This window comes from Pseudorasbora parva, chromosome 10 (assembly GCF_024679245.1).
Source record: "Pseudorasbora parva isolate DD20220531a chromosome 10, ASM2467924v1, whole genome shotgun sequence".
Taxonomy (NCBI): domain Eukaryota; kingdom Metazoa; phylum Chordata; class Actinopteri; order Cypriniformes; family Gobionidae; genus Pseudorasbora; species Pseudorasbora parva.
Window position 1 is genome coordinate 48385183 of NC_090181.1, and position 14350 is coordinate 48399532.

General features: G+C 42.4%; 1 protein-coding gene across 2 annotated transcripts in view; it reads left to right on the plus strand.

Moving 5' to 3' along the window:
- The window catches only part of atxn3 (ataxin 3), a 29537-nt gene that overhangs the window by 13831 nt on the left and 1356 nt on the right, over positions 1–14350 (plus strand). For both annotated transcript variants that reach the window (XM_067456292.1, XM_067456293.1), the window contains 3 exons: positions 9900–10060; positions 12549–12675; positions 12751–12782. In XM_067456292.1, coding sequence (XP_067312393.1) covers positions 9900–10060; positions 12549–12675; positions 12751–12782 — 320 coding nt within the window. The remainder of the gene's footprint in view (positions 1–9899; positions 10061–12548; positions 12676–12750; positions 12783–14350) is intronic.

Below are 14350 nucleotides of genomic sequence, written 5' to 3' on the forward strand. Positions count from 1 at the left end.
TAAATAAACCCCAAAAAAATCTCCCTGCCTAGAGAGGAAAAGAGCACTGAGTGTGTTTACACGCACGTTCTTAAGCCGATTGAGCCTAAAGGGGGTCGCACACCGGACTGAAGCTCAGCGCCGCAAGAGCTGCACGATGAGTGTATCTTGTAGCACAGGGTGAAATCAGTACATTGACGATTTGAGGGAAATATAATATAAATGTAATATTAAACCTGAAATGGCACTCTGTGGCGCGGCAGGATTTAGAACAAATTCCTGAGTCGCCGTGGACAGGAACCGAATGCTGCCGCCGGTGTGTAAACTCATTGAATGTGTTTGAATTTTAAAGACGCGCCGCCGCACTGAGCTTCCCGTCCCCAAGCTCAGCGCCCTTAAAGGGGCCGCACACCCGCGAAGATACGACTGTGAGATCGGTGGTCGAATCCGGCTCCGCATATCGATGCATCGAATCTTCGACTATTCTGGGTCACCCCTAATGGTTTGTATTTTGTGACATCTCTGTTTAGTGAGCCTCAGGCTGCGTCCGAAAACCTGGACATAGACTCGTTGACTCGCTGCCTTATCAGGCAATGGCTTGTAAAGCAGCGTTTTGTGCATGAAGGCACCTCACGAAGCGGACAGACTTCTAAGGCAGTGTAACAGTTTAATGATAAACAGCAAAATAGAGCGAGCTTTGGTTGGAATTAAACTAGGGCTGTGAAAGTTAACGCCTTAACACGTTAACGCAAATTATTTTTAACACACAAACACACGTGCACAACTGCACTTCCCACATGTACACCTTCAAAGACAAAAATACGACGATATAATTCAAGTATAAATATGTAAATAACACAAGCCGCTAAGCATATTATATAGTTAGTGTATAACTTGTAGCACATAGAGACGTCCTGCTCTAGTCGTTTTTGCTGCTGCTCCTGTTCAACTGCAGCCTCTGGGTCTGATTCCGGATCATAGATGTATGGCTGGATCTGATTAAAAGCCATATTTTTATTTTGAATAAAGTTTTTTTCCCGCTGTTAGGGATGACACAGCTTTACGACGCACTCGACTCAACACAATAACAGCGGCGCGCACACGTCATTATTTAGCTCCGCTCACACGATACGCCCCCACCCGCTCGGCTTTTTTCGGAAAGACTCGGAACAGCGCATCTTTCTTATATAATTATTAAAAAAATAAAGACTTTTCGGAGATATGCAGGATGCAATGCTACTCTATAGGTACTCAAGATTGACATGACACTGACTGAAACTGAGTGTTTCATCCCCCCTTTAATAGGGAAAGAAAAGGGTTGACGTTAACATTAATATTCTAAACCAAAAGTGCAGTTTTTGCTTACATAAGCTACCATATTTTCTGTTTAACTTTCAGTCCCTCCAGTTTTTTACGATTCCGCGATCGCTGAATACAATGCAAAATCAGAAAAATGTCGCATTTTTTTGCGATCCTGCATAATTTGCCATTTCACCGCAAAATAATCACAAAAAATGTATTTTCAATAACAAACAAAATAAATAAATAATAATAAATATCTAACTGAACTATCTCTAATTTATTTAAAGCTTAAATACATTGTTTTCGTGAGGATTACAGACGTTGGGGTGCTTGCACAGTGTGTCTTTGTAAAAGCGAAAGTAAATCTTTCTCGCCTGCCATCTCGTCTCACTTGCTTACCGAACATTCAAAACAACGCTGTGTGCTGGATTACACACGGTCATTTTATGCGTGTACATATGGCATAATTTTTACCGGCTGAGAACTCATGAAGAGCTCATAAAATGTTCAAAATGTTCAAAACAGCAGCAGGATTTCCTCCGTTGTGCAGAAAAGAGACAGGCATCGGCATCTCTTATGCAAAAGAGACGGCCGTTCTGTCGTCTGTATGGGCAACATTTGATGAGAAGAGCCAGGTTTGCTTTTTGTGTGTTTATTCTAGCATTTTCGAAACACGCTCGTCTGACCAAATATTGATGAGGCTCTTCCTCGTTGCTCCACGTTTGCCCTCTAACGTTAACGTTACTCATTTTGGATACACCGATCTTTACGTGTCGTCAAATCAGCTGACTATGCGTAGCATCTTGTGATATCACGTCCTGTTTTTGGTTCGTTTACATGTCTTTGGTCCGTGTTGCGTTCATATATCAATCGAACCGCACCAGAGTTGGTTTGGAAGCGGACCGAGACCCATCTTTTTAGCGCTCTCGGTCCGCTTGTTTGGTGCGCTCCAGGGTTCGGATGGCAGCGTTCACATATGTCCAAATGAACCGCACTAACCGAGTAATCGCACCAGGGTTCGTTTTAATCGAACCAAACATGACAAGTGTGAACGCACCCTAAATGTCCGTCTTGGCAGTGTCTTGAGTGAATAGGTTTGGGAAGTGTTTCAATATTGGCTATTGGGTCCGTGTATTACTGTAGGCAGTAATCTTTAAAGTGAAAGAGACCTAGGCTACCTATCAAATAACAACCACTGAAAAAAAATTAAATAACAGTAGCCCTTAAACGATTAAAAAAACAACTTAAAAAAGCATTTTTGTATTTATTTATCATTGTAGTTATTTGTCCTCATATCATTTGTTTATTAGTTCTTATTTTATTACTGACTGTCTACTTGATTACCGTAATTAATTATTTGAGAACTTTTTATATAGCCTAAGGCAACTGCTTTTTGCTGTATTTACTTTTCCCAGATATTTCCCACCCTAAGTGATCATGTTATTAAAGCTAATAGTACACCACTGGCCTTTTTTGTAAGATACCAAAATAAACAAGATTTGTGCATTTTGTTTGTTCTATTGTTGTGTATGACTATTGTGCATCTAACATAATACATAATATGGTAAATGTGGTATCTTAATTATTAAAAAAAACATCGCAAAATTGTTCACAAATTTCTGGAAATTACCTTCACAAATTCAGTCATATTGATCGCAAAAATCACAAAAAAATATCGTGAAATCCTGGAGGGACTGAACTTTTATTAGACTCCAGAAAGAAAAGTGTGTTTTTTCACTGAGCACATTCTCTGAGCGCGATGCACTGCAGCTCACTCTCGCTCATGTCTGAGGTAAATCATCAACACATCACCGCTTACAGTACACCTGTTTAATGAACTATATACATTACAATCGGCTAAAGTGAATGCACAGGTTACTTTCCTGAACGAGAGCGCTCCCAAGACCGTGTTCTTCACACTGTCCATGTGAATCGCGGCCCAGTTCGGCGCACACGCGCAAAATACCGGCAGTTCAATAGGGAATGCGGATCTCTTAAAGGGGCCGCACTATATTCCTACTCGTGGAGTACGGACCTCCTCCAGGTATGGTGTGGTTCTTTCACATTAACAATTTTTTATGCGAACTGTGCCCTGCTCTGAATTAAACTGCCAGTGTAAAAACTCCCTTTATATTCTTAAAATGAGAGAAATCACTACTTACTCTTAATTTTTAAGTTTAGGTTTAAGAGACATGAACAATTTCTTAGATAAACATCTATGACCTTTGATACGTCTAGTCTTCATGCTGTATTGATTATTATTGAATAAGTATGGTTTCACTAATAATAAATGTACATTTGTATAAAGCATGTATATTTGTCCATACCCATGTTGATTAGAGTATTAAAAACTTAATTTAAACTTAATTTAAGACACATTTACAATTGCTAAAAATGTGCGATTAAATTGCGATTAATCGTGAGTTAACTCACGACATTCATGCGATTAATCGCGATTAAATATTTTAATCGATTGACAGCCCTAAATTAAACATATTTAATTACTACATTAGTCATTTCTCGCTAGAAATGACATCAGAAGTGGAAAATGTTGGTAACAAAAACATACATTTAAATACAAACTGACCCTCAAATGCAACTTTCGGACGCCATCTTATTTTCCCAGCTCAACTGTCACTGAATGAAAAGCACAGGATTGTGGGATATCAAAGGCAGTGAAAGATACATGTGTGCTGCCTTCAAAACTCAGATCAGATAAAGGTCTCTCAGCAGACAGGAAGTGAAGCTAACATTAGATTTGGCTGTGCCTTGATGCCTTCCTGCCTTGAAATATGTCCTCCAAAGGCCACATTTTCCAGATTTTGGATGCAGCCTCTGTGTGTGTCTGTCCAGGAAGTTCATCTGATTGGTTCCTGCAGGCTGATTCATGCTATGTCCTGATTGGTCCACAGTATTTTAAAAAGCATGTCATCACTTGTGATCTTGTGTTTTGAGAGAGTTTTGTGATCTGTATAGTGCAGAGTTTGTTTGTGTGTTAGAAAAGTTTGACTGAGAATAAGAATATTAGAGACTGTGAGTATTGCTTGTTTGCTTGTTTAAATTGAGCACTGTTTATATCAGAGGACCTTTATTGTTATATCTGACCCTTTGCCGGTTTTCTGTTTTGTTGTTTGGGAAAGTAGGGAGTTTGACGCCATTTTTGTTGATTTTAAATTGATTTTAAAACTTTTTCTTAAACCCTAACCCAAAAAGAAATAGACAATATAATATACCGTAATTCCTCAAATATAGACCAGGCCTTTATTCACCTGAACTGCCGACGGGAACCGGCTTTTATTTGAAGCAGGCTTTTATTAGGGGCAGGCCTGTATTTCTAATTCCCTCTGTTTGAAATATAATTGCTTTATGCAAACCGTTTTCAATTTAAAGTGATCGTTCCAGTGGACAAATATCATTGATTTATTTAAGAAACATTTGCAAAAATATCACCATACAACAAAATAATACGCATTTTTTGTAAACAGCGCGCGCAGCTCTGCATCTGAAGATGAACGAGTTCTCGGCGAATCTAGCCGAGCATGACGTCTCATCACACCAGCCCACAGTTTGCACATGAGGTGCTTATATTCACTGAATGAGCCTACAAAAGCAGAAATAAGCCATTTAAATAAAGATCCAGGTTTAAGCAAATAAATAAATAAATCACAGCATTAAAGTTTAGTGAAATTAGGAAATATTTAAGAGATTGTTAATTTAGTGCATATTTTGTTCTCATGTCACAAGTAATAATAACAAGACAAGGTTTACTGAGTTTTACACGATTCTTTTGTAGTGTGTTTTCTGGTGAAATATACTCAAATAAATATCATCACCTGTGCACGTTAGCCCACTTCTACTCGACACGTTGGTTTATAGAACAATTACTCCGAATCGCCCTCTGTCGTTTCAAAGAATAGCACAACGGCGAGCGCAAATATAAACGCCTCGTCCGTTTGGGGAGGAGCGCGCGGCGCGCAGTCAGCGGAGACAGGCGGAAGTATAAACGAGGCGTGAGACGCGGGGCTGTGCGGAGCTGAGCTTCGAGGCTTGGGTGCGACACCCTTAAGACATAAAAGAGACGAGAGGACTCCCTGACCAGTGCCCTGACTACTGACGGAGCAGATTGAGAAGCACACTGTGAAGATCGATATCTGTAGCCTGCCTGACACGGCATTCTCACAGACGTCGCATCTCTTATAGACTACAGTAGCTTATTTGGCACATGTATCCGTTATATTCCCAATTTAATTTACAAAGCAATCCCTGTGAAGTGTTTAGGTTAACTATAGAAGAGACCAGGATTAGTGTGTGTCGCACTGGCATGACTCGCACCGGGGCGAGTGGCATCAGGATGGTTTCGCATTAAATTAACGGCATTTAGGAGATTATCCACTCATTTCCCCCGGCCTTTATTTGAGACCGGCCTTTATTTGAGACCGGCCTTTATCTGTTCGTGTTGACCACGCCCCCCGGCCACTATCAGAGGCCCGGCGTTTAATTGACTGCAGGCTTTTATTTGAGGAAATACGGTATAAACCAAAAACAGAGATCAAAAACAGTTTACAATAAACAAGAATGGCGTCAGACTCCTTACTTTCTCAAATAATCAGTATAATATATTTACAATCAGCAAACAAACTTAAAAGGGCAGTCCAAATCTTAGTCAAATGGTCAGATATAACAATACCATTTCTCTGATTTAAACAGTGTTCAATTGAACTGAAACATGGTCCATTTTTTTCATTTAATTCGCCACAAAACAACACTTTGAAAAACAGCAACAAATCAGGTACAAAATTCAACATTTCAACTTAAATTGAAGACTCCTCTTCTGAATCATCCAATGAGAATTCACAGTTTCACAGTACATACAGATCTGTCAAAGGATGTTTTTAGTTTTACTGGATCTCAATTACTAGACTGTCGCAGCACTGAAAGGACACATGAGAAAATTATTGTACCCTCACACGGGCTTGAGAATCAGACAACAAAAATCTAAAGGAAGTACAGATAGCAATAAATACTACCAACACTAGGTACAAATAGTGTTAGATACGATTTATACTCAATTTTAGTCCTTTAAAGTCTCTTCAAGTAGTAATGTTTTACTTTTTAAACATAAAAAGTAATTTGTCTTCTCAAAGTTCGTTAATTTGTCATTTTATATTCATTTAGTCTCTGACAAGCTACAATGGAGGTCAATTTGACACCCATAACAAACCCCGTACCCGTAATTTCATCATAGCATGGATTAAATACAAAGGATAATCCACGGCTAGATCTGCATCAAATGCTTTTTGGGATATTCCCTTTCATGTGTTGTGTAATAGAGCTGTTTGTGAAAGTAAAAGGTCTGCACAGTTTCAAAGTTCAAAGATGAATGGTGTTTTTGTCGCCTATAAGAAAAAGAGTCGATTCTGAACTGAAATAAGTCATCAGTAATTCAGTCTCACTTCCTGCTGAACCTGGGTAGGTTTGCCCTCAAAACATTAATTAAAGGAATGGTTCATTGAATTCTGTCATCATTTACTCACCCCCATGCTGTTCCAAGCCTGTATGAGTTTCTTCTGCTGAACACAAAAGAAGATATTTAGAAGAATGGTTGTAACAAAGCAGAGCGAACAACCATTGACTACACTCCTGAACAAAATCTTAAGACCAGGGGATTCATTGCAAGTTTTACACATTCCGCACTTGTGGGTCATAACCGGCTTGTAAGCGCTGCTTCAAAATGCCCAAAGAAGAAACAGGAGCAAGAGACAAAAAACAGAGCAGGCAAGTTATTGAAAACTGCATTTTAAACTGAATCAGGACGTTCATCAGCTGATCAAAAGTTTAAGAACATAACCCAAAATAAACGCACAACAGTACTAAAAGTGTCAAAAAAGGCCTCAGTAGTGAGCAGCCCCACCGTTCTTGTTGATCACTTCAAACACTCGTGTCGGCATGCTTGATGCGACTGTTTCCAGGAGGCTGGTGGGAACGGTGCTGCATGTGGTGAAGATGGCTTCACGAAGGGCATCCACGGTCTGGAACTGACGTCCATTTTTGTAAACTTCCCTTGCCATCCATCCCCACATGTTCTCAATGGGATTTAGATCAGGGGAGCACGCAGGATGGTCCAAAAGAGCAACGTTATTCTCCTGGAAGGAGTCCTTCGTCAGACAGGTTTTGTGAATTGCAGCGTTGTCCTGTTGAAAGACCCAGTCTTCACCGCACAGACGGGGGCCATCGGTCAAGAGGGTTGCCCGCTGCAACAGATCCACGTAACCAGTCGCCGTTTGACGCCCCTGCACAACCTGAAGCTCCATTCTCCCACTGAAGGAAAAAGCAGCCCAGATCATGACGGAGCCTCCTCCACTGTGCAGAAAACATCTCAGGTGGGATCTCCTGGTCATGCCAGTAACGTTGGAAGCCATCAGGACCGTCCAGGTTAAATGTCTTCTCGTCAGAGAATAAAACTTTCTTCCCCTTTTCAATGTCCCATGTTTGGTGCTCCCTTGCAAATTCTAAACGGGCAGGTTTGTGTCGTGGGAGGAGACGTGGCCTTTGAAGACGTTTTTTGTTCGTGAAGCCCTTCTCTAGCAGATGACGTCTTACGGTTATTGGGCTGCAGTCAGCATCAGTAAGGGCCTTAATTTGGGTCGAGGATCGACCTGTGTCTTCACGGACAACCCGTCGGGTCCTGCGGCTCAGTGCAGGTGAAATCTTTTTGGGTCTACCACTGGACTTTGTTGTCCCATAACTCTCAGGATTTTTTAAGAAATGTAAAATGACTGTCTTACTGCGTCCATCCTCAGCAGCGATGGCGTGTTGCGAAAGGCCTTGCTTGTGCAGCTCAACAATCCTGCCACGCTCAAAGAGAGAAAGCCTTTTTGCCTTTGCCATCAGGAGATCTCGACAGTATGACTGCTTGAAGGACAATGACATGAAAGCCATATTTTTGTGCAGATTTGACCTTTTTATGGCTATGGTCTTAAACTTTTGATCAGCTGATGAACAAAAGTTCAAAAAAGTTCAAAAGTTGTTTGAGTTTAAATGCAGTTTTCAATAAATTGCCTGCTCTGTTTTTTGTCTCTTGCTCCTGTTTCTTCTTTGGGCATTTTGAAGCAGCACTTACAAGCCGGTTATGATCCACAAGTGTGAAATGTGTAAAACTTGCAATGAATCCCCTGGTCTTAAGATTTTGTTCAGGAGTGTACCATGGTAGTGAATGGTTGTTCTATGCCCCGCCCTCAAACACTGTAGTCAATTTGCATAATGCTCGCCTCTAGTCTTGATTGGCTAAAGGCTTTTTTTTCTCTTTTTTGTATGCTTTGTTTGTTTTTTGACCTTGGATGAATGTAAACTTATTGTAGGAGACCTTGAAAACAAAATTAGGATCTTTTAGGGTGCTTTCACACCAGCACTTTTGGTGCGCACCCGGGTTCGATTGACATCAGAGTTCGGTTTGTTTGGATGATGTGGACGTGTTCTTCCGAACTGGGGTTTGCACCCGCGAACCATACCCAAATCCGCTTAAAAAGGTGGTCTAGGGTTCGTTTCATGTGAACTCTGATACGCTTCGCTGCTGACGTGAACGCAATCGCTCTAAATCGCGGAAGTGAACCGCTATCAGTGTTGGGGGTAACGAGTTACAAAGTAATGGATTTCAGTAACGATATTACTTTTTTGAGTAACGAAGTAAAGCATCACACTAAAAATATCGGTAACTACACTACTTTACTAGACTATAGGAACGTGCTTTCGTGCGTTACCCGAGTCGTGTTTGCCTGTGTGTGAAGTCTTGATCTGTTTACGTTCTCCGTGCATGCGCTGCGTGTGCTTGCCTGGGCACCGGGACCATAGAGATCGATGAGTGACGTAGCTCCTGGTTCGAGGAGAGAGGGAGACGGGGACAGTGACGATCTTCACATTACTTTCACTTTAGATAAACATTTTCACCCTTCTACTGTCCAGTGATAATTTGTAAAGAAAACAGAATGGAAGCCTACATGTTAATATAGCAACGAATGCAACCTTAATTGCGTGGAGAGGGGCAATTAAATGCCACACAGGATGTTTTTTTGTTGTTGTTGTTTTTTTTGTATTCCATTGCGCTACTTTTCTTTCGTTTTTAATGTAAACATTACCAGACCGTTTGACCGCTGTGCTTGCATCTCCTCCATACGTTTGCATAGTATCGTGCATGACGCGGCTTTATGAACACAGCAACAAAAAAAAATCTAGTTGACATTTTAAAACGACCCCATTAAAGCCTCCTTTACCCTGTTGTTTGTGGATTTTACATGCCATTTTGTAAACATTTATACCATAAACCCTATGCTGACAGGATAAGTGATGATAGGGCTATGATGCTTGACCATGTATCTACACTCTAAATGAAGAAACGGGAAAGTAAAGTAATAAGTAGTGAAGTTACTTTTCAAATGCAGTAACTAGGAAAGTAATCTCATTACAATTTACAGAAGTAACTAGTAACTAATTACTCTTTTTGAGTAACTACCCAAACACTGACCGCTATTAATCACATATGAGTTGATAAAAATGTGTGTTTTACTAATTTACCTGGCGAGCGTGTGCACATGCGTCTCTGATGAGTGTGTGTCGTTGATCAGGTTGTCAGTGCCGCAGGTGTCAGACACACACATCGGGGACGAAACACCTGTGGATGAGGATGAGGAGGAGCTGAGGAAGGCTCTGGCTCTCAGCAGGCAGGACATTGAGGTGGAGGACGAGGAGGCCGACCTGCGCAGAGCCATTCAGCTCAGCATGCAGGGTGAGAAACACACACGTCTTTACATAGAGGCTGATGTTGAAGAGCGATACAATGAGAGAAATTAAAATGCTTCTGAAGGCTAGAAACGTGACATTAAAGGGATAGTTCACCCAAAAATGAGCCTGTGATGTTGATCTGCTGACCCCCAGGGCATCATAGGTGTGTTTGTTTCTTCAGTCGAACACAAATGAAGATTTTTAACTCAGCCGTTGCTCGTATAATGCGTGTCAATGGGGTGTATTTCTATGAGAGAGAAAAACACACACACACTAATGAGGCATCTATATATATATACAGGTCCTTCTCAAAAAATTAACATATTTCATCCGACCAATAAAAGAAAAGTGTTTTAAGTCAATCTTCCAGTAATGATGTTCAGTTCTGCACTCAACACTTGGTGGGGAATCCTTTAGCAGAAATGACTGCTTCAGTGCGGCGTGGCATGGAGGCGATCAGCCTGTGGCGCTGCTGAGGTGTTCTGGAGGCGATCAGCCTGTGGCACTGCTGAGGTGTTCTGGAGGCGATCAGCCTGTGGCACTGCTGAGGTGTTCTGGAGGCGATCAGCCTGTGGCACTGCTGAGGTGTTCTGGAGGCGATCAGCCTGTGGCACTGCTGAGGTGTTCTGGAGGCGATCAGCCTGTGGCTCTGCTGAGGTGTTCTGGAGGCGATCAGCCTGTGGCACTGCTGAGGTGTTCTGGAGGCGATCAGCCTGTGGCTCTGCTGAGGTGTTCTGGAGGCGATCAGCCTGTGGCTCTGCTGAGGTGTTCTGGAGGCGATCAGCCTGTGGCACTGCTGAGGTGTTCTGGAGGCGATCAGCCTGTGGCACTGCTGAGGTGTTCTGGAGGCGATCAGCCTGTGGCGCTGCTGAGGTGTTCTGGAGGCGATCAGCCTGTGGCGCTGCTGAGGTGTTCTGGAGGCGATCAGCCTGTGGCACTGCTGAGGTGTTCTGGAGGCGATCAGCCTGTGGCTCTGCTGAGGTGTTCTGGAGGCGATCAGCCTGTGGCACTGCTGAGGTGTTCTGGAGGCGATCAGCCTGTGGCACTGCTGAGGTGTTCTGGAGGCGATCAGCCTGTGGCACTGCTGAGGTGTTCTGGAGGCCCAGGATGCTTCGATAGCGGCCTTAAGCTCATCCAGAGGGTTGGGTCTGGCGTCTCTCAACTTTCTCTTCTCAATATCCCACAGATTCTCTATGGGGTTCAGGTCAGGAGAGTTGAGCACAGTAATACCATGGTCACTAAACCATTTACCAGTGGTTTTGGCACTGTGAGCAGGTGCCAGGTCGTGCTGAAAAACCAAATCTTCATCTCCATAAAGCTTTTCAGCAGATGGAGGCATTGAAGTGCTCCAAAATCTCCTGATAGCTGCATTGACCTGCCCTTGATAAAACACAGTGGACCAACACCAGCAGATGACATGGCACCCCAGACCATCACTGACTGTGGGGACTTGACACTGGACTTCAGGCATTTTGGCATTTCCTTCTCCCCAGTCTTCCTCCAGACTCTGGCACCTTGATTTCCCAATGACATGCTAAATTTGAGCACCAGTCCAGTGCTGCTTCTCTGTAGCCCAGAAGTGTCTTGACCTGGGGAATGCGGCACCTGTAGCCCATTTCCTGCACACGCCTGTGCACGGCGGCTCTGGATGTTTCTACTCCAGACTCAGTCCACTGCTTCCGCAGGTCCCCCAAGGTCTGGAATCGGTCCTTCTCCACAATCTTCCTCAGGGTCCGCTCACCTCTTCTCGTTTTTTGCCACACTTTTTCCTTCCCACAGACTTCCCACTGAGGTGCCTTGATACAGCACTCTGGGAACAGCCTATTCGTTCAGAAATGTCTTTCTGTGTCTTCCCCTCTCGCTTGAGGGTGTCAATGATGGCCTTCTGGACAGCAGTCGGTCGGCAGTCTTACCCATGATTGCGGTTTTGAGTAATGAACCAGGCTGGGAGTTTTTAAAAGCCTCAGGAATCTTTTGCAGGTGTTTAGAGTTAATAAGTTGATTCAGATGATTAGGTTAATAGCTCGTTTAGAGAACCGCTTCATGATATGCTAATTTTTTGAGACAGGAATTTGGGGTTTTCATGAGCCGTGTGCCAAAATCATCAGTATTAAAACAATAAAAGACCTGAAATATTTCAGTTGGTGTGCAATGAATCTAAAATATATGAAAGTTTAATTTTTATCATTGCATTAGGGAAAATAATGAACTTTATCACAATATGCTAATTTTTTTAGAAGGACCTGTATATATATATATAGATGCCTCATTAGTGTGTGTTTTTTACTCTCATAGAAATACACCCCATTGACACGCATTATACACGCCCATTTTTGAGTGAACTATCCCTTTAATGAGTGTTTATTGTCATTTGTGTCACTTATGAGTTTTTTTAGTGATTCATTCAGGAACAATTTATGATAAATGCTGCAATATTCCGTACAAAACAAGAACTGTCATTTTTGATTTCATGGTGTCTGTAATGGATATAGGCGGCAGTGATCCCATAAGCCCCAGTGCGGTTGTGACGGCAGGCTCGTCTCATGAATCCGGACGCAGTGAAAAGGAGACGCTAACCGCAGAGGAGCTGCGCAGACGGAGACAGGCCTACTTCGACAGGTGAGCCGACTGCACACACTCATGTTAATGTGATCATAATGATACATATCTGATGGTCGTCTGATCTCCTCACAGGCAACAGAACGCTCAAGCCAGCAACACCACCGGTAAGAGTCATTCTGCCTCTGCTTCAGTCATCCTGATGTCTAGTGTGGAGACATTACTAGCTTCTATCTGCTCGTAATGCCATCAGATTAATCTCTCAGGTCATGTGAGCGAGGGCTGCTGTGGGTTCCCAGATCCAGAACCGTCTCAAAAAGTAGTTTATCCAACTAGCTGTTTAGCCAAAGGGAAATCAGTGGGTGTGTTTACATGCACGTTCTTAAGCCGGTTATGCCTAATAAGCCGACAGTGATCATGGTCATGTAAACGCGGTAACCCGTTTCTTTTACCGGAGTAAGGTCATAAACGGCGTAAGCATAACCCGGTCAGAACAGGTCGTTTTTGCCTCTTACCCTGATTTCGCGCGGCATGTAAACGCATTAACCTGCTTTCTGTCGGCTTATTGAAGTCGGATGTCTGATCGGTGACGAACACGCAAACTTAGAGCAGATTTAAACGCATCCAGCGATAGTTTTGCATGAAATAAGGCCATATATCACAAACACAGACTCCTTTAAGACCCAGAGCATTGTAAAGATGTGTTCTCATCTCAGTCAGCAGAAGTAGAAGAGGTTCAGTCTAAACGCTGCATCATGAGGGATAATATGAGCCGTAAATCTCCAGCTCACGCTTTATTAACATCACAACTGACGGAACATTTGGGATACTCCGAGTCAGATACGGACATTATTATTTCTGACGTCACTACAAGGAAATAACCGGTTTATTACAACCCCAAATCAGAAAAAGTTGGGACAGTTTGGAAAACGCAAATAAAATAAGAAAGTAGTGATTTCTAAATTTACTTTGACTTGTATTTCATTGCAGACAATATGAACACAAAATATTTCATGTTTTGTCTGGTCAACTTCATGTCATTTGTAAATATGCATCCTTTCCTGTCATTCAGACCTGCATATATATATATATATAGCAATATCATACTCGTAGCCATGCGATATGGCACTGTCATGATTGTGATTCAGCTGTAGGCATGCTGATCTTCAGCCATATCGCAGTGAAGGGGAATTTAAGGTCTGCACTCAGAGGTGAAAATTATTAAAATTAAGATACAATTTATACGAAATGTAAAAAAACCCTTTAAAGGGATACTCCCCCTGCTTTTTCATATTAAACTTTGTTATTCCCTTTAATAAAGCGAGTTGATACATTGACATATTGATAGCATTAGCTTAGCCCACTAAGCCCAGTTCATTTACTATGGTACCAAACAGAGATCAAGTTAGCAGCCACCAAACACCTCCACTTTTTCCCCTATTTAAATACACTTTTGAGAGTACTTCGGCTCGGCGCAGTAAAAAGTCCCGGCTGAAAAATCCTCTCCTCCTATTGACGGAAATGAGAGAGAGAGGGAGGATTTTTCAGCCGGGACTTTTTACTGCGCCGAGCCGAAGTACTCTCAGAAGTGCTAATCCGCCACACATTATAGTTCTCCTTTTAAACCCGCTTAGAAAAGCCACGTTTTATTTTATGTCCCCATACTTGATCGTTCAACTATTGGTGTAACTGTATTTAAATAGAGGACACGTGGAGGAGTTAGGTCACTGCTAAC